The 23,743-nt window shown below is 43.2% G+C and overlaps 1 protein-coding gene across 4 annotated transcripts in view; it reads left to right on the forward strand.

Annotated features, from left to right (window-relative positions):
• The window catches only part of SLC22A16 (solute carrier family 22 member 16), a 33,595-nt gene extending 13,435 nt beyond the window's left edge, over nucleotides 1-20,160 (forward strand). For 2 of the 4 annotated variants that reach the window (XM_069598118.1, XM_069598117.1), the window contains 6 exons: nucleotides 735-1,086; nucleotides 1,189-1,266; nucleotides 5,461-5,588; nucleotides 8,002-8,111; nucleotides 9,456-9,555; nucleotides 19,789-20,160. In XM_069598118.1, coding sequence (XP_069454219.1) covers nucleotides 735-1,086; nucleotides 1,189-1,266; nucleotides 5,461-5,588; nucleotides 8,002-8,111; nucleotides 9,456-9,555; nucleotides 19,789-19,986 — 966 coding nt within the window. In that variant the 3' untranslated portion in view covers nucleotides 19,987-20,160. Of the gene's footprint in view, nucleotides 1-734; nucleotides 1,267-5,460; nucleotides 5,589-8,001; nucleotides 8,112-9,455; nucleotides 9,556-19,788 lie in introns of all 4 variants that reach the window. The other 2 variants (XM_069598115.1, XM_069598114.1) reach the window with 1 other exon arrangement.
• The last annotated feature ends 3,583 nt before the right edge of the window (nucleotides 20,161-23,743 follow it).

The raw sequence follows: 23,743 nt of genomic DNA on the forward strand, positions 1-23,743 counted from the left end.
ATTTGGCTTGGACCAAATATGCTTATAGGTCTTTTGGGCAGGACCAAATTTCCAGGACCTTTTGGTGTGGACTGAATGTTTTATGGATGTTTCTGACAGGACCAAATATCATGTAAGGTTTTGTTTTATTTTTGAGTTTTAGAAGTTCTCTGTGTATTCTGGATATTAGTCTCTTATCAGATATATGATTTGCATATCTCTTGTTCCATAAGTTGCCTCTTCACTCCAGTGATAGTGTCTTTTGATGCATAGATGTTTTAAATTTCCCTGAAGTCCAATTTGTCTGTTTTTGTTGTTGTTATTGCATGTCAAAATGAAATTTTAATCAAATCTTTTTCTTTTCACTAATTACTATAAATGGTTTGTTCCCATTTAGAATTTAGGATTTAATAAAAAAGGCTCTTCTCTATATAGATAAATGAATACACATATTTGCAAGGAACTGAGATGTAAATTCACACTGTAAAGCAATATTTAAATGAAGCAAAAGGCAGTGTCTAACATCATGCAAAACCACTCAAACTTTGCCTTTTGGGGTAGACAGGGTGTGGGAAGATGAGAGGACACATTTGAAGAAGGATGGATTGGATTAAATTCCATTGTATGAATGTGACATGGGTTTTGAGAAAACAAAGCTTTCTTTTCTTTCTGGTGTGATTTGCAGAGGGTCAAACTCCTTAGTAGTTGTGTGTGTGACCTTAAATCTGGCCCACCCTCCCTGCTTTGTTTTGCAGTCTGGAAGTGGCTATCTCGTGGTGGTGTTTGTCTATGTGACAGAATTTGCCGGCATGAAGTCTCGGACGTGGGCATCCATCCACTTGCATTCCTTTTTTGCCTTTGGAACCATGGTGGTGGCTTTGACGGGCTACTTCGTCAGGACCTGGTGGATCTATCAGATAGTGCTCTCCTCCGTGACTCTCCCCTTTATCCTGTGCTGTTGGATGCTCCCAGAGACACCTTTTTGGCTTATCTCAGGGGGAAAATATGAAGAAGCACAAAAAGTAATTGATACGATGGCCAAGTGGAATAGGACGAGATCCTGTAAACTGTCAGAACTTTTATCACTGGATCATGATGGTTCTGCTGGTAATAAGCCCTCTCAAGTTGAGAAGCACACCCTGTCAGAACTGTTTTATGACTGGAGTATTGGAGCAAGGACACTTATTCTTTGGCTGATTTGGTTCACAGGGTGTTTGGGGTTCTACACCTTCTCCTTGAATTCTGTTCATTTGGGAGGCAGTGAATATTTAAATCTCTTCCTTATGGGTAAGTGGTTAAACTATATTAAGTGTAGCTGCGAAGTGAAATTTCTACCAGGTTTTGAGAATGTTTCTATTGTCTTTATTTCTACCAGGAACAACACTGCTGGCTAAGTCATTATGGTCTTTTTTAGTGTGTGTGTGTGTGTGTGTGTGTGTGTGTCGGTAGCTCAGTCATGTCCGACTCTTTGCGACCCCATGGACTGTAGCCCTCCAGATACCTCTGTCCAGAATTCTCCAGGCAAGAATACTGGAGTGGGTAACCATTTCTTCTCCAGGAGCTCTTCCTGACCCAGGGATTGAACCTGGGTCTCCTGCATTGCAGACAAATTCTTTACCATCTGAGACACCAGGGAAGCCCCTTTTAGTGAAAATCAAAGACTTGAGTCCCTCCTTCCTTTCCTGCCTCTTCCCCTTGCTTGCTTCCTTCCTTTAAGCCCATTGCCATCTCAGAACTGCAGTTCAGAGGTACCTTCTATAACCTTTGGCCTGTACTTTCAGATTTCTTTTTATGCATCTCCATACATTTGTACAGATAAATGTTTTATATTTTAACATAAATGAGATTATTCACTACATATTTTTTTTTGCAAGTTGCATTCCTTTTAAAATTTAGCATGTCTTAGAGCTCTTCTGGCATCTTTCTACCCTCTAATTTAGGAATTTTAGTCAGTAAAATAACCTAAACACATGCAACTATAGTTCATGATGTCATGCTTCTTTTAATTCAGTGGCAGGTTAAAATAGCTCTGAAGCTGTGATAGCCTGAGGTGTGACTCCTAACCAAATTCACACCAGACATGAGAGAATTATCAGAAATGCATTTGTGCAGAATTATCAGAAATGCATTTGTTTCTGTGTAGGCTACTTGCATTTGATATTATCCCCAGAAGACTTTGCTTTAAAATTGTTATATATAAATGTCATCCCTTCTCATTAAAGTGCTCTGATGAGACACCTGTTTTTGTTGATTATAGCACAAAGGAATTATAAGTCATTTTAAGAAAAAAAGAACTACTCTTTTTTTTTAGGGGGGACAGACCAACAAGTTTATAAAAAGAGCCCATCTTGACTTCAAACACATTTTATAAACAAATGAACAAGTGAACGCATTCTACGTGTCAGTTTGAGAAACAGGGACTGAACCCGGGTCTCCCACATTGTAGGCAGATGCTTTACTGTCTGAGCCACCAGGGGAGGCCAGGATTTCTAGAACAGAGCAGCGAATGGTAGCAGAATCAAGTGGGGTGGGGTGTGACCTCGGGAAGTTTAGGAATGCTGGGGTTTTGGATCTTTATGCTATAGTCTGTTAAATTTGATGGAGATGTATTACTTCTCAAGGAAACAGGCCATCTCATAAATATAAAAATGTTTCCAAGACAAATAGCATTGTTTTATAGCCACTGGGCTTCCCCGATGGCTCAGCAGTAAAAAACCTGCCGACAATGCAGGAGACGGGGGTTTGATCCCCGGGTCGGCAAGATCCCCTGGAGGAGGGCCTTGCAACCCACTCCAGTATTCTTGCCTGGAGAATCCCATAGACAGAGGAGCCTGGGGGGCTACAGTCTATGGGGTTGCAAAGAGTCAGACAGGACCGAAGCGACTGAGCACACACATAGTCTCCACTGCCTTTGATCTTTTCATGTCATGACCCTTGCCAGTAGCCCCCCTGCTTGTTAAGCTCTTCTAGTCAGTGCTTTTGTGCTGTGCAAATTTTGAACAAGTTTTCAGCTCCTGAGATGGTCTGAGGTTGGTGGGGATTTCAGTTCAGGTTTTGTGCCACTTGTAGGTGATGAATGCTACAGTAGCCTCAGGACACACCTTTGGGGTTATATGGAGATAGGATCAAAATGGGGTCTGAGTGATTAGAGAGATTAGACATCATAAAAGTGAAGAAAAAAATGGCACATTATCCTAATCCCAGAAGGGTTCGTTGGTTGCACCATTTCTAAACCAGACATAGTCAAGTCAAAAATATAGATGCGGCATCGCTACAGCTCAAGAAGAATCAAGGTGAAATATACTTGAAAAGGTCTCTTCAGCTTTCCCAGTAGCTGTGCAGCTTTGCTAGGCTCCAGGAATTCAGCTGGTGGCCTTGCACACAGTGCTAGAGAAAGGAGAGCCCAGAGTCAGACTTGGAGGGAATCAGACATGAGGGAGGGAGGTGGCAGGAAAGGTTTGGCTCCCAAAGACCAGTCCCTGCCTGAGCTGTCACTTACTCATTTGGCTCAAGACATTTAGTGTTGGGAATGATTGAAGGTGGGAGGAGAAGGGGACGACAGAGGATGAGATGGTTGGATGGCATCACCGACACAATGGACATGGGTTTGGATGGACTCCGGGAGTTGGTGATGGACAGGGAGGCTTGGTGTGCTGCAGTTCATGGGGTCGCAAAGAGTTGGACAAAACTGAGTAACTGAACTAAACTGACTGATTTAGTGTTAGTTGGAAAGTAGAGGTGGTAATCCAGGTATTCCCAGGAGGTTCTTTTGAGAATCATTGTTTTATTTCATCTTGAAAAGTCCTTAAAAAAATAAAAGAGTAGGGTAATGGATGAACCTACTGTTTTGGTCCAGAGGCACCAGACCTACAGCAGGGTCTGTGAAGGGGAGGCTTTTTCTCTGGAGTTGTTTATTTTTCATGTTAATGAAGAGAAGGTCAAGGCTATGGTTTTTCCAGTAGTCATGTATGCATGTGAGAGTTGGACTGTGAAGAAAGCTGAGCGCCCAAGAATTAATGCTTTTGAACTGTAGTGTTGGAGAAGACTCTTGAGAATGCCTTGGACTGCAAGGAGATCCATCCAGTCCATTCTAAAGGAGATCAGACCTGGGTGTTCTTTGGAAGGACTGATGCTAAAGCTGAAACTCCAGTACTTTGGATACCTCATGCAAAGAGTTGACTCATTGGAAAAGACTCTGATGCTGGGAGGGGACTGGGGACAGGAGGAGAAGGGGATGACAGAGGATGAGATGGCTGTATGGCATCAGCGACTCAATGGACGTGAGTTTGAGTGAAGTCCGGGAGTTGGTGATGGACAGGGAGGCCTGGCATGCTGCAATTCATGGGGTCGCAAAGAGTTGGACACGACTGAGCAACTAAACTGAACTGAACTGAACTGAAGAGAAGGGAGACTCGTCTCTCCAGCAGGGCTCAGAATGTTATGTTTTGTCTTTGTCCAGCCTTTTCTTTTCTGAGCAGCTGCAGCAGAGTTTAATTTCTGATATACTGCTAAGAATGTTAACTCAGGAAATATGTATCCACCTGCAGTGATATGTTCCCCAAACCACAGAAGACATGTAGACCCAGACCTGCCAGGCCAGGTGCTAATAGCATTCTGTAGTTAAACAGGCAAGTGTACACCAGTCCTCAAAGGCAGTGATGGGTAGCGTCCTGAGGTTAGGCAAGCTGCAGAGAGTCGAAAGAAGAGACCTTTCACTTACATGGACAATCTAGGCTAATAAGCAGTGACAGTTTCTCAGAGGCTACTGGGTTTGCTCAGTTTTGCTGAGAAATCTTGCTTGCTCCCTGTTGTGTTCTGGGTGATAGATGTAAAGCTTTTTGGTTCTGGATCTAAGATTCAAACTTCGGTTCTTCAACGGAAGGGCTTTTAAGTCAGTTCCAGACTTTGTTTTTTGTTGAGGAGGAGTAAAAGGAGATCCAAGACAAGGTCCTTGCTCAGTGGGGGATTCATAGTAGCTTAACTTTTAGGTTTAAAATCCATCAAACAATTATCATTACTATGGACCTAGCTGCACTGAATTTTCTACCTTAATTTCTAAGTTCGAAGTTACTGACACAAACATTTCCCCATAGTTCTGTCAAGCAGAAGAAGCCAAAGATCAGAAAAGATCAGTGTTGTCTATTAACTTATGTATTTGTTCATTCCACCGGCCTGCCCTCCAGGCACTGTGCTGTGTGTCCTGGGAGCTTCCAGCCTCACTGGGGATTAAGATTCTGAGGAGAGATGATAAGTGCTAAGCAGATTATGTGAGCATCAGCGCACATCTCAGTAAACTTTCTCCCCAGTCCAGTGAGTTTAAAAGTCACAGGCCTTTCTGCCTCTTAGGCAGTTGTTAGATGGTTCTTAGAAGTCCGTGAGATCAGAGAGAGGGCTGACCGTTCCATGGGGTTAGAAGGCGGGGTCCCCCTGTTCAGCTGGATGCTCTGGCTTATAGAGATGTGTCCTTTTGCTTCATGACAGGGGTAGTGGAAATTCCTGCCTATGTCTTTGTGTGCTTGGGGATGGACCGTGTGGGGAGAAGAAACATTCTGATTTTCTCCCTTCTGTCAAGCGCAGTGACCAATGGTGTGATTATGGTGATCCCCAAGGTGAGTTCTTTTATGTTTTACTTAGGGAATGGTTAGTTATACTGTGACAGTTTGATGGGGACATTTTCAGCTTATGAATACGCAGATGAAAGAAGACATAGGGGTAGATTATATTCATAATATTTTAAATGTTTTCTTAAAAAAACCCATTCCTTCTCTGTTATAATAAATAGTAGAAAATTTAAGGGAAAAAGAAATGTGGGAGGTGGGGGCAAAGGCCCAAATCCCACTTCTCAGAGATGGTCAGTGTTGTACTGTGTAAACACGGTAATCTTGAGTGAGGAGAGTAGACTGCACTTTCCAGTGAGTATCATCATCTTAAACTTTTATTCATTCATGAAAGTTCTATCCGGCATCTAGTATGTGCCAGGTTCTTTTCTAGGTACTGAAGACATGCAGTAAGTCAAGTTTCTCTGAGTAAAATGAAGAAAAACAAAATTGAATGAGGGATGGAGAGTGACTGTGTTTGGAGGGGGAATGCACATGTGTACTGTTACTTTATCTAAGGTGGTTGAGGATGGTGTGCCTCTCAGAGAATGTGACATTTGGTCAGAAATCTGAAGGAGCAAGGGAGTCATGGGGACAGATGAAAGATACTATGAGTCTTATGTTCAGAATTGTCCCAGTTTAAACAGCCTTATTTTTCACTGTGGTAGGTTAGTAGTTTCCAATTTCTATTGTGCATCTATTTCCCAAGAATTTTGTTTCTAAGAATGCAATTTCTTAGTGAGAAACAGTGCCATAAACTACTGAAATGGCTTCCTCATTCCTGTATTTTGGCAAACTCTTTGGCCTAGGATACCTCTTGCACCCAGAAGAACTCTTCCTTTTTTCACCTCAAATGTTACTAGAACCTGTATTTTCATTCTCAATTTAGAAAATACAGTCACTATAACAATACTTTAAAATAATTTATATTTTATATTATATAATTATAGTGATTATATAATTATAAAGCAATAGTATCTCAACATTTAGATCAAGGCATTTTAAGTTTTGTATATTGTTTGAAATTAGATTTCAAACAATTGTTTGAAAGCTAACCAGTTACTTCCTTTTATGCTTCACTTAATTATCAGTGAATAATTGGTAAATCAAATGTTTTATGGATTGAAATTTCCAGGTGATTGATACATGCAACTGATTCACATTAGTTAAAACTACTTAAGACTTGGAGGTCTCTGCCACTTTGAAGGAGCTTCATCCATACCTTTTTTGCATGTGTTTTTAAGTAGCTTGCAGTTCTATTAGTTGAGTTGATGGCAATTGTCTTTGAGCCAGTGAGGATTTAGGGGAACCCTGGCCACCTCATGCAAAGAGTTGACTCATTGGAAAAGACTCTGATGCTGGGAGGGATTGGAGGCAGGAGGAGAAAGGGACGACAGAGGATGAGATGGCTGGATGGCATCACTGACTCGATGGCATCACTGACTTGATGGCATCACTGACTCGATGGACATGAGTCTGAGTGAACTCTGGGAGTTGGTGATGGACAGGGAGGCCTGGCGTGCTGTGATTCATGGGGTTGCAAAGAGTCGGACACGACTGAGCGACTGAACTGAACTGAACTGAACTGAGAGCTTTTCACCTCTACGGTAGTTAAGCCCCAGCAGTAATGCGGAAGACTGGAAAGTGGCTGATGGCATTTCTAGAAATAGAGTACTAACCCCTGATCACAAAAATTGCCTCTCTAATAAAACTTCTCTCCAAATGGTAACGTCAACACAATACAATTTTTCTGAGTTCCATTAATTCATTCAGCAAACACTGAATGCAAAGTAATGAAGGTGATGGGTGACACTGGCTGCCTTAATACAGGCACCCCCAAATCTCAGTGACTTCACATCATAGACGTTTATTTCTTGCTCACAGAAAGTTTGAGGTGGCTCTTCGCTGGTGGGTGTAGGGGTGGTGAAGGGTTTGGCTCCCTGGAGTCACTCAGGGATGCAAGTTGACAGAAATGCTGCCACCCCTAATGCATGAACTCCATGGTCACCTGGGTCTCAACACCCAGCTGGCAGACAAGGGAGGAGAGAAAAAATGGACTATGAGACGTCTCTGAGAACTACTACAGGAAGTAGAATACGTCAAGGATGACCGCAGAAGCTATCTGGGAGGGTCTTATTCCACAGTGTCTCTTCCCAAATGTCTCTTCTTAGTTGGTAATTTGAAATCTCCTAGCAGAGGAGGCACTGTAAAACTTTTCTCTAAATCTCATAAAGAGGGAAAGCTTTTGCAGACCGTGAGCAGAATTTACAAAATAGATTCAAACAAAAATGAAACTTACTGTTCTGAAAGACACTGGAGGATTAGAAAGTTTTAAGTAATAATTTAAAGGATTTTCTCTTTTTCTGTTAAAAATATTACTTGATGACAAAATGATGGTCTATTTTGCCAATATATGCATTTTCAGGAATACCATTTTTGGCTAGTGGTGGCAACTATGGCTGGAAAATTTTTCATAGGGGCAGCGTTTGGCCTTATATACCTTTATACAGCGGAGCTGTATCCAACCATTGTAAGGTAAGAGTTACTTATTTTTGTGTTGTTTTCTTATTATCTTTCACTTGTGTGTCATAGCCTTACATTTAGTCTCTGAGTATAAATGCCTTCTTTTTGAGGAAGTATGGGAACTCCGAGATGTGGGAAGATTGCATGATGATGCTAATTCTGAATCAGAGGCTTTGTCTATACATCATTAGCAAGGATATTAGAGAATTTGTTTTGAAATAGTGCTGTATTGTCCTAAAACCATTTTAAATCTCAAACACGATTGACTTACACCGACTCAGGGCTAATGTTCTAAGGATGTGTCTCTTGACGTCCTGGGGCTGCCATGACAAAACAGCGCAGATTGAGGGCTTCAAACAATAGGAGTGTGTTTTCTCATGGTTGTGAAGATTAGAAGTCTGAGATCAAGGAGTCTGGCATGTTTGGTTTCTCCTGGGGCCTCTCTTAATAAGAGGCTTAATAAGAGATACTTGCTCAGGTTGAAGGGCTTCCCTGGTAGCTCAGACAGTAAAGAATCTGCCTGCAATACGGGAGACCTAGGTTTGATCCCTAGGTTGGGAAGATCCCCTAGAGGAGGGCCTGGCAACTCACTCCAGTATTCTTGCCTGAAGAATCCCCATGGACAGAGGTGCCTGGTGGGCTACAGTCCATAGGGTTGCAAAGAATCGGATATGACTGAGTGAGTAAGCACAGCACACTCATGTTGGAAGCACATTCTTTGCTTCCTGCTAGAGATTCTGTAAGGTTTCTGTAAATAAGTTTTAAAGGCAAGTATATTAAGATGTTGCTTGACTTTAAAAAATTGAAATAGAGTGATCCATAGATATAAATCTTTTGGTTTCCCAAATCCCCACTTCCTATTCTAAATAAACTTCTAAATAAGCTTATTCTAAATAAGCTATAGAAGACTGATGTTATCCTCAATGTTAGGCTGAATGAGTATCGTAAGAGCTTCATCTGCATAGCTGAAGACTGATTTACCTTTCTTTTGTCCTGAATTATCTGCGTGTTTGTAGACACTGATATTTCACAGAATGTGAATATAAATCATGAACCTGTGTGCTTAGTTGCTCAGCTGTGTCCGACTCTTTGTGACCTCATGGACTGTAGCCTGCTAGGCTCCTCTGTCCATGGGATTTTCCAGGCAAGGATACTGGAGTAGGTTGCCATTTCCTCCTCCAGGGGAAATCATGAACAATTCCTGAAAAATTAAAGTTAATTTCCAAGTATGTTAAGCTGACTTAAGTTTTAGTATTTATTCTCTGTGGGGAGGGTGGACGGGGACCTGGGCAGCTGTTCCCTCAATGTCCCTGTCTTCTGTTCCTGCTGCTGTCCTAATTCTCTCTGTGTTTCCAGGTCGCTGGCCGTAGGGAGTGGCAGCACGGTGGGCCGTGTGGGAAGCATCGTGGCCCCGCTGTGCATTTATCTCTCCAGCATTTGGATCTTCATGCCACAGGTGTTCATCAATTTCTAGAACTTGACTGAGATAGTGGTGAGACAGAGCAGCTGACTGCCTTCTATGTTTTGATTTATTAGGCTCCAATTTATAATTTGGCTTGGGGGTTTCTAGCAGCCTTGTTAATAGCTCATCAATTGTGAAGTAGGGTGGTGGTTGCTGTTTCTCTTGTTTGTTGATTGCCTTCCCCCCTCTCCCCACTGTCAGCGGTTAATTGCAACTTGATCAGCTCAAGTAGGTCCTCTCCTCAGCACATCATGAAGCCAGGAGCTCTGGTTTCTGGTCTCTGAGCCTGTGCTCCTCCATCGGGATCAGCCGGCTTCCTCCCACCCCCAGCCTTTGTGATGTCTGATCAAGGCCAGTTCTGGAGGCTGCTGCTCCTGGAAGAATCTGGTGGTATCTGGTGGAAAGGTGTAGGGGTGTGTGGTTCGCAGCTTCTCTGAAACTTGAGGGGCTCTTCATGGGCGGGGCTACCTGTGTGCCTCCTCCGGACGTTGGCAGTGTGAGCTGTTCACCTGTTTATGAAGCCTGAGGGCGCTTCTGCTCAGTTTGCAGATTTCCTCCTGGCCCAGCTGTGAGTTTGGGAAGGCATACGGAGCACTGTTACACAACTGGGGCAGGAGGAAGATGGGTGATGGGAGTGGGGGGCAGGGAGGTGGGGATGGTAGGGGTGGCTGGAGGTGCTGCAGTGACTCACGGGGAGCCCCAGGGGTGCTGGCCCTCTCCCTCCTCCTCCAGGCTCCCTTTTTGGAACCTCCTGCTTGGAGCTCTCTCTAGGCTGTTTGTTCTCTGTTGTCTCTGTTTCTGATTGCCTCACTCTCCAAGAGCCATCCTGGCTGTCTCTCCCAGTCGCTGTGTGGATAGCTGCTCCTGAGTGCTAACTTGACTTCCAAGCTGCAGTCTCACTAGCCCTGTGGATATCCTCCCTGAGCATCTTATAACTTCTCCAGTTCCCAAACCCAGCTGGCTTATGTTCCCTCCTCCTTCTGTCTCCACCATGGGGTGGGAGTCCTTGGCCTCCCACATGACACTGGAACGCCAGCTTTTATTCCCCCCGCCCCACTCCTCTCAATCCATGACACCAAATCCTCCTCACTCAAAACCTCCCTATTCACCTGCTTCCAGTCCAGCTCCTCATCACTGCCTGCCTCCCAGGTTCCCTCCCCTCACTCTACCCCCACCTCACCCCCAAACCCACCCCATCAGGGTTGTTTGCTGAACCTACAGCTCCAGTCCAGCCGCCCCTCACCTTCAGAACAAACCCCAGCTCTGCCTGATCCTCCTGTCCTTTCCAGATTGACCCCTCCCCATCTTCCCTATTTTGTTTCTTCACACACTTCCTGCGCCTTTCCACACCCACCCTGCTCTGGCTGATACCCTGCGCCACCTCCTCTGCTGGAACATCCCCTCTGCAGAGAATGCTTCTTGCCCACCTCCCCCAAGCTTTCATGTACCTTTTTTTTTCCTTAAGAGAAAGAGACCCCTTTTCCTCAGACTTTCTGCAACAATACATGTTAAAACCAGGAAAACTGATGGGGCTAATTGACTAAACCAGGACCCCCTCCTGTGGAAGAGGGAGGGACAGGCTTCTGGGGTGCAAGCAGGGTTTCCTTGTGGGTGATCAAGACCATGATAATTATTTCTTTTCTTTTCAAACTTTAAACTTTTGTAATAGGGTATAGCCTATTAACAATGTTATGGTAGTTTCAGGTGAACAGTGAAGGGACTCTGCGTACATATATGTGTATCCATTCTCCCCCAAAATCCCCTCTCATCCAGGCTGCCTCATAACACTGAGAAGAGTTCTATGTGCCGTACAATAGGTCCTTGCTGGTTATCCATTTTAAATATAGCAATGTGTACTATCAGTTCAGTTCAGTTCAGTCGTTCAGTCGTGTCTGACTCTTTGCGACCCCATGAATCGCAGCATGCCAGGCCTCCCTGTCCATCACCAACTCCCAGAGTTCACTCAAACTCACGTCCATCGAGTTGGTGATACCATCCAGCCATCTCATCCTCTGGCGTCCCCTTCTCTTCCTGCTCCCAATCCCTCCCAGCATCAGAGTCTTTTCCAATGAGTCAACTCTTCGCATCAGGTGGCCAAAGTACTGGAGTTTCAGCTTTAACATCATTCCTTCCAAAGAATACCCAGGACTGATCTCCTTTAGGATGGACCGGTTGGATCTCCTTGCAGTCCAAGGGACCCTCAAGAGTCTTCTCCAACACCACAGTTCAAAAGCATCAATTCTTCGGCACTCAGCTTTCTTCACAGTCCAACTCTCACATCCATACATGACCACTGGAAAAACCATAGCCTTGACTAGATGGACCTTTGTTGGCAAAGCAATGTCTCTGCTTTTGAATATGCTATCTAGGTGGGTCATAACTTTCCTTCCAAGGAGTAAGCATCTTTTAATTTCATGGCTGCAGTCACCATCTGCAGTGATTTTGGAGCCCCCAAAAATAAAGTCAGCCACTGTTTCCACTTGTTTCTTAAACTGTACATTTGTTTTATGCATTTAAAACTTACATTTTATGGTAGATAGATATAGACCTTTTTTTTTTTTTTTCCTTAAGAAGTAAATCCAAGAACCGTTAGGACCCAGGCTTCCTCAGAAGCTGGCAGTGCATCTGGGTCAGAACCATGAAGGGCTCCCAGAACTGGAAGATGCATTATGGCTGCAATTTCTCTCCAGTACTCCTATGAGGTCCCTTTCACAGCATCTTTCCAGGTTTGCCGGAGAGCAGTTTTCCTGGATGATGGTGTCCTGGAGCTTTAAGTGGCTGTGACTTACACAGCTTGGGAGCTGAGACCAGAACTGGACCCACTTGCCTTGTTTCCAGTTTGTCCTCCTGCTCTGACTCTGCTGGATGACTAGTGGGGGCTGAATGCTCTAGAGGTGTAGATGAGGCAGCCCCTGTGTATTGATAGCTTTTAAGATATGGAGCAAACCCCACTTCTTCAAGAAGGCCACCCAGACCCAGTGACCCAATCTCCCTCTCTCCCAGGTCTGCATAGCATTTCGTGTGTACCCTTTCCACAGCCCGCTGTGGCAGTCTGGCTGTAACATTTGCACATGTCTTTGTCTCCCAGTTAAACCACTGAACTCTTGCAGAACAGGGCATTTTGTATCACCATAATTGGGTCCAGTAAAGCATTTCTCTTACTTTGTGTGCCATTCATGTTATGATTTATAATATTTAACATTTTAAATCAGATACACTGGCTTTTATAATTTAGATTTGCTCTAAGCAACAATAACAGTGAAATCATGGGTGTTATACTAGTTACATGGAGAAGGAAATGGCAACTCACTCCAGTATTCTTGCCTGGGAAATCCCATGGACAGGGGAGTCTGGTGGGCTACAGTCCATGGGGTTGCAAAGGGTCAGATACTATTGAGCAACTAACACACATGCATACTAGTTATATGTCTTATACACTAGCAAAATCCTACAAGTAATAAATTGTTTGAGATGACCTTAAAAAAAAAAAAATCACTGTGCACCCACAGGTGGTATGCATCTGCTTTTTGGGAATCATTGGTTCAATGTGTTTCTCTCTTATGTCCCAGCAACAGGCACCCAGTCAAGTGTGCTTAATTGGGGGAGTTGGGTCTGGCCTACACAAGAAAAGATTTTTGAGAGCTCACTACTCTTTTTTAGGGCATGGACTTTTCCAGAAGCATCTCCTTTGTGCTAGAACTTTCAGTTCAGTTCAGTTCAGTCACTCAGTCATGTCTGACTCTGTGACCCCATGAACCACAGCACACCAGGCTTGCCTGTCCATCATCAACTCCTGGGGTTCACCCAAACCCATGTCCATTGAGTTGGTGATGCCATCCAGCCATCTCATCCTCTGTCATCCCCTTCTCCTCCTGCCCTCAATCTTTCCCAGCATCAGGGTCTTTTCAAGTGAATCAGCTCTTCACATCAGGTGGTCAAAATACTGGAGTTTCAACTTCAACATCAGTCCTTCCAATGAACACCCAAGACTGATCTCCTTTAGGATGGACTGGTTGGATCTCCTTGCAGTTCAAGGGACTCTCAAGAGTCTTCTCCAACACCACAGTTCAAAAGCATCAATTCTGCAGCACTCAGCTTTCCTTATAGTTCAACTCTCACATCCATACATGACCACTGGAAAAACCATAGCCTTGACTAGATGGACCTTTGTTGACAAAGTAATGTCTCTGCTGTTTAATATGCTGTCTAGGTTGGTCACAACTTTCCTTCCAAGGAGTAAGCATCTTTTAATTTCATGGCTGCAGTCACCATCTGCAGTGATTTTGGAGCCCCCCAAAATAAAGTCAGCCACTGTTTCTCCACCTATAGCCATGAAGTGATGGGACCAGATGCCATGATCTTAATTTTCTGAATGTTGAGCTTTAAGCCAACTTTTTCACTCTCCTCTTTCATTTTCTTCAAGAGGCTCTTTAGTTCTTCTTCACTTTCTGCCATAAGGGTGGTGTCATCTGCATATCTGAGGTTATTGATATTTCTCCCAGCAATCTTGATTCCAGCTTGTGCTTCATCCAGCCCAGCGTTTCTCATGATGTATTCTGCATAGAAGTTAAATAAGCAAGGTGACAATATACAGCCTCGACTTACTCCTTTTCCTATTTGGAACCAGTCTGTTGTTCCATGTCCAGTTCTAATTGTTGCTTCCTGATCTGCATACAGGTTTCTCAGGAGACAGGTCAGGGCGTCTGGTATTCCCATCTCTTTCAGAATTTTCCACAGTTTATTGTGATCCACACAGTCAAAGCTTTGGCATAGTCAATAAAGCAGAAATAGACGTTTTTCTGGAACTCTCTTGCTTTTTCTATGATCCAGTGGATGTTGGCAATTTGATCTCTGGTTCCTCTGCCTTTTCTAAAACCAGCTTGAACATATGGAAGTTCATGGTTCATGTATTGCTGAAGCCTGGCTTGGAGAATTTTGAGCATTGCTTTATTGGCATGTGAGATGAGTTCAATTGTGCGGTAGTTTGAGCATTTTTTGGCATTGCCTTTCTTTGGGATTGGAATGAAAACTGACCTTTTCTAGTCCTGTGGCCACTGCTGAGTTTTCCAAATTTGCTGACATATTGAATGCAGCACTTTCACAGCATCATCCTTTAGGATTTGAAATAGCTCAACTGGAATTCCATCACCTTCACAAGCTTTGTTCATAGTGATGCTTCCTAAGGCCCACTTGACTTCACATTCCAGGATGTCTGGCTCTAGGTGAGTGATCACACCATCATGATTATCTGGGTCATGAAGATCTTTTTTGTACAGTTCTTCTGTGTATTCTTGCCGCCTTCTTCTTTATATCTTCTGCTTCTGTTAGGTCCATACCATTTCTGCCCTTTATTGAGCCCATCTTTGCATGAAGTGTTCCCTTAGTATCTCTAATTTTCTTGAAGAGATCTCTAGTCTTTCCCATTCTATTGTTTTCCTCTATTTCTTTTCATTGATCACTGAGGAAGGCTTTCTCATCTCTCCTTGCTATTCTTTGGAACTCTGCATTCAGATGCTTATATCTTTCCTTTTCTCCTTTGCTTTTCACTTCTCTTCTTTATGTTCCTCATTAATAGAAGATGAAAGTGGAAAAAATGTTTTTAAAAAAGAAGCCAAGACACACAGAAGAAGATAGATAAATCTATAAAAGCAAACTGCTATAAAGTCACTAAAACCAAATAAAGATTTTTTCAAGGATATCCATAAAGATCCATTACAGACTACAAAGTTAAAAGGGATTTTTAATTTTATATAACAGCTACTCTAATAGTGCTTGTTATATGACAAGCTCTCTTTTACTTGCTTTACGAAAAGCAGTCTTCATAGAATGTTGTTTTTGTTCAGTTGCTCAGTTGTGTCCAACTCTTTGGGACCTAATGGACTGCAGTACACCAGGTTTCCCTGTCCTTCACTACCTCCCGGAGTTTGCTCAAACTCATGTCCACTGAGTCAGTGATACCATCCAACCATCTTTTCCTCTGTAGCCTACTTCTTCTCCTGCCCTCAAGCTTTCCCAGCATCAGGGTCTTTTCCATTCATAGAATGTAGGTGCTGTTTTTGCTATCACTATTAAATGACATGTTCTGTGCTGTGCTTAGTCACTTAGTCATGTCTGACTCTTTGTGACTCCATGGACTATAGCCCACCAGGCTCCTCTGTCCATGGGGATTCTCCAGACAAGAATACTGGAGTGGGTTGCCATGCCCTCCTCCAGAGGATCTTCCCAACCCAGGGATCGAACCCATGTCTCTTACATTGTAGGTGGATTCTTTACCGTCTGAGCCACCAGGGAAGCCCTTAGATGACATACTTGGGTTCAAATCCAAATACCATGCCTTTTTCGTAGGTTAAACAAACAGTCCTAAAGGGGATGCAGAGAAACAAGTTCTTCCACCTTGACCCTCATCCCCCCTTCCCTGGGACCACCTCTGTCATCTGGGTCTTGTGTGTATTTGCAAAAATATTCTGTGAATGTGCTTCCTTTGGAAGTAGCAGATGTTGCTTATTATTTTTAATGAGTAAAAAAATAAATTATTAAATTTCTCATTAAGCTTATTTATGGATGTTAGACTGCCCAGGGAGCCAGTATTTTCCTTTTGAGGACTAGACATAATCGTCTAGAAGATAAGTTTATATTTTTTCTTTCCAAAACAACCGCATGAGCATCATTCCTTCTGTTGCTTTTATTTTCAACCATTATTTTTTAGTAATCTAAGGAAAAAAGTGGACATCTAATTCACATAATCTTTGTATTTGTGAACTCATTTGGCAAAGGTTGAGTGTTGATTTTGAATTAGGTGATAAGGAGCAGGGATGAAAGGGACAGCATTTGTCCTGAAAGATGTCCAGACTGGTGTGGAAGGCAGAGGTCCCAGAGAAGAGGGCTGGGGTAGGGAATGTTGGGGTTATGGGGTTGCAGGAGAGGGCTACCAACCCAGCTAGGGCCAGAGGAGAAGTTTCCTGCAGGAGGGGCCTTTCATCTGTGTCTGGAGGGGCCGGTGAGAGTCAGCCAGGTGGAAGAGGAGATAAGGGAATTCCATGCAGAGGTAACAGAAAGGCGAAAACTTAGAGGGGAAAAGAAACATGGCCAGTTTGGATCTGGGTGCTGGCATTGCTGCTAACACCCAGGGTGGGTTGTGGGTGTCAGGAGGTAAGGGTGAAAGGATGCAGGGATCTCAAAGGAGGTCAGAATATCAGACTAAAGGCAGGTTGGAGCAGACAGGATGGAAAAGTGTTACCCTCTGGACCCGTGACAAGTTGGGTATGGTGGAGGGGGGGCAGCAGGAGGGGTGGAAGGTTGTTCTCAGGGCTGTAGGGGACTATAGGAGGAGCGATCAGGCTGAGGTGGGGAGGAACGGTGCACTTGAATTTGGGTAAGGAGTGGGAGGTGCCTGCTTGATGGCTGGAGAGGGGGCAGCGGGGTGGGGGCTGGGGGAGGCTGGTGCCTTTACAGATCTGGAACTCCGAGGGGCACAGGCTTTAGAGTCAGCTAATGAAGAGTGAGGGGAAAGGGAGGGGGACTGAAGAGCAGAAGCCTGGAAACAGTGGCGTTTAGCGCCTGATGAGAAGAGGGGTTCAGGGCGGAAACTGAGGGGCAGCAAGGGAGGTGACCAGGGCCCCAAAGGAGGCGGGGAGGCGAGGAAGGCAGAACAGGCAAACGGCTGTCAGATTTGGCAGCTAGGAATCTGGCCTGGGAAGAAGCGTCCATGGGCATTGGGGGAGGGCCATGCTGCTGGGGGGCGGGCAGCATGGAAGGAGAAGCAGGGACTGCTGTGGAGAAGATGGGCGGGGGCTGCAGTGGATGTGGGCTGAGGCGGAGAGTCTCTTACTTGTTTCCGAAGATAGAGTGCAGTAATGGCAGCTACCGTTTATTGGCTGCTCAACTGTTACTGTTTTAAGTGCCCTAAATGTGTTATTTAATTTAATCCTTTCAGCAGTCCTTTGGGGGCAGGTAGTATTATTATTTCCATTTTACAGATAAGGAAACTGAGGAGCAGAAAAATTAAGTCACCTGCCTAGGGCTACATAGGTAGCAAGTACAAGTTCCCAGGCAGAGTGGGTACAGAGATTGTAAGAGGCTCATGAAATTTATTTTTACTGAGGGAAACTAGCCAGTGGAAAGGAAAAGATCAAAAGTTTGTGAGAAAGAAGGGAGATCTATTGATGCAGGAAGACCCCACCCCTCCACAGCCCACCCCCAGGAGAAGGTAAGAGGGGACAAAGGCTCCTCCTGGCCAGGGGGAGGGAGAGGTGGGATGGAGGGGGTTGTTGGGGTGCTTGTGTGGGGTAGCGAGGACTGGCCAAGGGGGTGGAGGACCTGCTTGGAGTGAAAGGAGAGATGCAAGGTTCTGAGTTTATTCAGTGCCTGGCTATTCTCACTACTCACTACTACGCTTGCTCCTTGGAAGAAAAGTTATGACCAACCTAGACAGCATATTCAAAAGCAGAGACATTACTTTGCCAACAAAGGTCCATCTAGTCAAAGCTATGGTTTTTCCAGTGGTCATGTATAGATATGAGAGTTGGACTATAAAGAAAGCTGAGTGCTGAAGAATTGATGCTTTTAAACTATGGTGTTGGAGAAGACTCTTGACAGTCCTGTGGGCTGCAAGGAGATACAGCCAGTCCATCCTAAAGATCAGTCCTGAATATTCATTGGAAGGACTGATGTTGAAGCTGAAACTCCAATACTTTGGCCACCTGATGCAAAGAGCTGACTCATTTGAAAAGACCCTGATGCTGGGAAAGATTGAAGGCAGGGGGAGAAGGGGACAACAGAGGATGAGATGGCTGGATGACATCACCGACTCAATGGACATGAGTTTGAGTAAACTCTGGGAGTTGGTGATGGACAGGGAGGCCTGGCATGCTGCAGTCCATGGGGTCACAAAGAGTCAGACACAACTGAGTGACTGAACTGAACTGATTCTCACTACCAAGTTAAAAAAGAAAATCCACTCTTGTCTTGAATTGTCCATTTGATTCTATTTCTTGTTTAGACTTGTTCGGTGTTTTTCAGACCCTGACAGAGGTCTCTCTTGGGATTTCTACGTCCTTTGCAATATCACTTTAAATTCTGTTACTGTTTCTTGGCTTACTCATGCATTTCTGGAATTAGGTTATCAGTGTTTTGCAAAACAAGTCAAGAACTGTCTTCCCAGGTCACATCTGTACCTGATGTGGCCTCACATCGTGTCTCAGTTTGCACTGTACCTCAGAGACTATAAAAGCACCAAATATGCAGATTTATCAGAAAGCCCATGCCTTAATTTATTTTTATGGGCTCTTCTCAGTACTTTTTGCTAAAGGAGTTTAAATTATGCAAAGGCAAAGTTTCTACAGACTATATTCAGATTTAGTTCTAAAACCCACCCATATCTTCATAGTGATCAACAGAGAAGAGATATGCAGACTTTAGTTTTTTAATGTGATTTGCATTTTTGAAAGCAAACACCTTGGTGGTAGTCTAAAAGGTTACTTTTCATGTGTCAAAACCTGGAAGATAAAGAAATACTGAATTTTTATAGGAAATCACTTGGAAACTGTCTTTCCCCCCACGCAAAGTAGCAGCTAAGTTTCCATTGCCTCTGTTTTGTTTCCCCCAAATGCTACAGATTTTGGTTCATTGAACTGTTCATTCGTGCATGCATGCATTTATTCAGTCCCCACCATTTACTGAATGCTGATAGCTTGTCCATTATTGGGGGCAGGAGCAGGGTTAACTAAGACAGTCCCTGACCATCAGGTCCAAAGCCAAGATGCTGGGCTCTCCCACGAGACTCTAGAGCCTGGCAAGACAGGGTAGGGATTTTTTTTTTTTTCTTCAGTGTAGCTCCTAGGACTGTGCCTCAGTTCAGTTCAGTTCAGTCACTCAGTCGTGTCTGACTCTTTGCGACCCCATGAATCACAGCACGCCAGGCCTCCCTGTCCATCTCCAACTCCCAGAGTTCACCCAGACTCACGTCAGTCGAGTCACCTACAAGAGTAATAATGCAGGCAGTAACTGGGATTTATTGAGTAGGTGCTCCACGGTGGATAATGAATGATCAGATTAAGCTTAGTCAACTAATTAAAAGTAACCCAAAAAGTCTTACTACTGAGAAACAAAAATACCAGCTGTTATGTCAATTTCAATTCTATTGCCCTCTGAACAAGGTTCAGAAATGATTATTCTCTGAAGGGTACATTTCTTTCTTGATGTGTCACTTTTTTTTTTGCTTCCTTCTAGTTGCTTGTTGGGACTTTGGCCTTAGTGAGTGGAGTTCTAACATTCTTGCTTCCGGAAACCCTCAGGAGGCCTCTGACAACTACTTGGGAGGAGACTGAGAAAGAGAGCAGTTCAGGCAAATTACTTTCCACAACCAGTAATACTGTGTTAGAAAATGTCGCAGTGGAGAACTCTGAGGATTCTAGTCTTAATAAATAAATGGGCCAGAAGTGCTGTGTCCAGCACCCGAAATGTTGTTTAATGCTTTTGTGTTAGAGGAACATTATTCTCATCTCCTGCATGTCATGTATATGTGTCTTTGTAAAGTTTTTGTAAGAAAGTTTTGAAACGGTTGTTTTGTAAAAGTAGAAGAAATAAAACGCAAGATGAGAATTCTCTCTTTTTTTATACTGCTTTCTTATTGCCACAAAATATTTTTCCGTGTTTGTTCTTCTGAGTCACTAATTCTTGCAGGACTGAGGGACTGGTACACAGCTCCCTTCAGTACTGGGGCCCCCTCCCCCCAGCACCTGGACTGTTGACTGGGAGGAAGAGGCATATGAGAGTGTGTTTCTTTCGACAAAGCCACTTGCCGATTCTATTTATGATATTCCTTCCTCTCTTAGGAGAATCATAGCTCTAAACTCAAGTCTTTTTAAAAAATGTTCCATCAAAAAACACTTTAACTATAAAAACTGTAGTTATCTTGCTTTCCAGCACGCCGAGGGCTTGAATGTACGGACAAATGTACTTATGTTTGGTCTACTTAAGGGACTCACACTTGGTAAGGGCCAGGAGTGAGTTTTTTTGTCTGAATTTCCTATTTTTCCTAAATTTACCGAATTCTCCCCATACATCTCATTCCTTGTGCATAGAAGCTGTGGCATTTTGGTGTTGCAAAAGTATTGCAAATTTTTTTAACTTTGTAGATCATTTAGGAAATTGACATCTGGATGTGTTTCCAATATAAAATAATTTTTTAGTATTGTTACCTTTTAAAAATAATTTATAGAAAGGTTTTACTTTCTTTTAAAGTAATAAATTTTGTTTCCTCAGCTTCACTTATATTTTGCAAAACAGTGTAAGATCCTAAACATTTCAACTGCAGAAATATGGCATATGGTATTATCTGTTATAGAAGTATGCATTCCATATAAGTTGCACATAGGTTTTGGGTATTTTCTTTACTTGGATTTCATCAGAAGTTCATTATTTTTTTTTCTTTGCTCTTGAAATTTAGCTGTTGGATACATCTTATGTCCAGTATATTAAAATTAAGGAAGCATTAGTGTTATCTGTAGAGGCAAGTGAAAGAAAGATTAAGACAATTGTACAGGAGTACATCAAGGCTGTATATTGTCACCCTACTTATTTAACTTATATGCAGAGTACATCATGAGAAATGCTGGGCTGGAGGAAGCACAGGCTGGAATCAAGATTGCTGGGAGAAATATCAGTAACCTCAGATATGCAGATGACACCACCCTTATGGCAGAAAGTGAAGAGGAGCTAAAGAGCCTCTTTTATTTTTTTTTTAAGATATTGTTTTCTTTTTAATTGATATATAATGATGGTTACTATTTTATTTTATTTTTTTAAGTTTAATCTATAATTTTTTTTCTTTTTTTAATTTTAAAATCTTTAATTCTTACATGTGTTCCCAAACATGAACCCCCCTCCCACCTCCCTCCCCATAACAGAGCTAAAGAGCCTCTTGATGAAAGTGAAAGAGGAGAGTGAAAAGGTTGGCTTAAAGCTCAACATTCAGAAAAGAAAGATCATGGCATCCAGTCCTATCACTTCATGGAAATAGATGGGGAAACAGTGGCTGACTTTATTTTGGGGGGCTCCAAAATCACTGTAGATGGTGATTGCAGCCATGAAATTAAAAGATGCTTACTCCTTGGAAAGAAAGTTATGACCAACCTAGACAGCGTATTAAAAAGCAGAGACATTACTTTGTCAACAAAGGTCCGTCTAGTCAAGGCTATGGTTTTTCCAGTGGTCATGTATGGATGTGAGAGTTGGACTATAAAGAAATCTGAATGCAGAAGAATTCATGCTTTTGAACTGTGGTGTTGGAGAAGACTCTTGAGAGTCCCTTGAACTGCAAGGAGATCCAACCAGTCCATCCTAAAGGAGATCAGTCCTGGGTGTTCATTGGAAGGACTGATGCTGAAGCTGAAACTCCAATACTTTGGCCACCTGCTGTGAAGAGCTGACTCACTGGAAAAGACCCTGATGCTGGGAAAGATTGAGGGCAGGAGAAGAAGGGGACAACAGAGGATGAGATGGTTGGATGGCATCACCGACTCAATGGACATGGGTTTGGGTGGACTCTGGGAGTTGGTGATGGACAGGGAGGCCTGGCATGCTGGGGTTCATGGGGTCGCAAAGAGTCGGACACCACTGAGCAACTGAACTGAACTGAACTGAACTGAGAGATACTGTAGCTTGAAAAAAGGGATTTGACTTGAGTTATTTAGACTTTTTATATTAATTCAGTTCCCTGGATAATCACTCAATTCTTCACTTGGCCTTTCTGCTTGTAAAATAAGAATGAAAAACTTTTTTCCTTTTGTAAAAGAAAAGAAAAAAAATAGGAGGATATGAGAAGAAAGGAGAAAGACATTTTAAAATCCTTTCTGTCATCTTATTTTGTCTCCCTTTCTTTTGTTCCTTCAAACTCAGCCTGTTCTACTGTCATTTAGAGTTTTCATTTTAGTTAATATTTGATATTTTATTGACTTTCTTTTTATGTTCTGGGTTAGTTTGCTAGGTAAAGTACCATAGACAAGGTGATTTAAACAATGGAAACTTATTTCTCACAGTTTTAGCGGTTGGAACTCCAAGGTTAAGGTGTTGGCAAGGTAGATGTTGCTCTGAGGCTTCTTCTCTTAGCTTGCAGGCCGCCACCATCTTGCTGTGTGCTCCTATGACCTCTTTTGCTTATGCAGGGAAGAGTGACAGAGGGTGGTTGGGGAGATGAGAGAGCAGGTGTTTTGTTGCCCCTTCTTATAAGGGTACTAATCCCCACTCTCATTACCTCATTGGATTCTACATTTAGTCCATAATACTCATGTGTGTGTTTGGTGTATGCACACGAAGTCACTTCAGTGATGTCCGGCCCTGCGTCCCTATGGAATGTAGCCCCACCAGGCTCCTCTGCCCATGGGATTCTCTAGGCAAGAATACTGGAGTGGGTAGCCATGCCCTCCACTATGGGATCTTCCAGACCTAGGGATCGAACCTGTGGCTCCTGCACGTCCTGCATTGCAGGCAGATTCTTTACCTTTGAGCCACCAGTGTCCAGCCAAAAAACAAACAAACAAACAAAAAAACCATCACATTTTGCACTGGCAGTGGAAGCAGGAAATATAGGCTTGGGACTCCCAGCCCAGTGATGGCAGTGACTGATCTCTAGGTAATTCCTCCTCCATTGATTCTACCAATCCTTCCTATACTTTTGTAACTAATGCCCCGTATTAAATTTCTCCTTACTTGAAATATCTCAGAGTTTTATGTTTTCCTATTAAGTTTCTAATTATTTTCTACTGCTTATTGCTAACATAAAGGAAGATGCTTGATTTTTGTATGTTACTGTCTCAACCTTCATAAAAAGTGTTATTAACTCCAAAGGAAAAGAAAAAATACAGCATAACAATTCACAAATATTAGTCATAGAGAAAGCCAAACACACTTTGTTCCTCTAGCATTTCTTAATATGTACAGCTTTCTAATTTTATACTTGAAAAAGAGTAATGTTGTTTATCTGTAATAACGTGTGCTCAGTTGTGTCCGACTCTTTGTGACCCCATGAAGTATAGCCCACCAGGCTCCTCTGTGCATGGGATTTTCCAGGCAAGAATACTAGAGTGGGTTGCCATTTCCTATTTTAGATATTGATAATCGTTGGAACCTGGTCATGTATGAGGCACATCACATCTATCTCTGGTTGTAAGCATTTCAAGGAGCA

This window comes from Ovis canadensis, chromosome 8, assembly GCF_042477335.2.
Source record: "Ovis canadensis isolate MfBH-ARS-UI-01 breed Bighorn chromosome 8, ARS-UI_OviCan_v2, whole genome shotgun sequence".
Taxonomy (NCBI): Eukaryota; Metazoa; Chordata; class Mammalia; order Artiodactyla; family Bovidae; genus Ovis; species Ovis canadensis.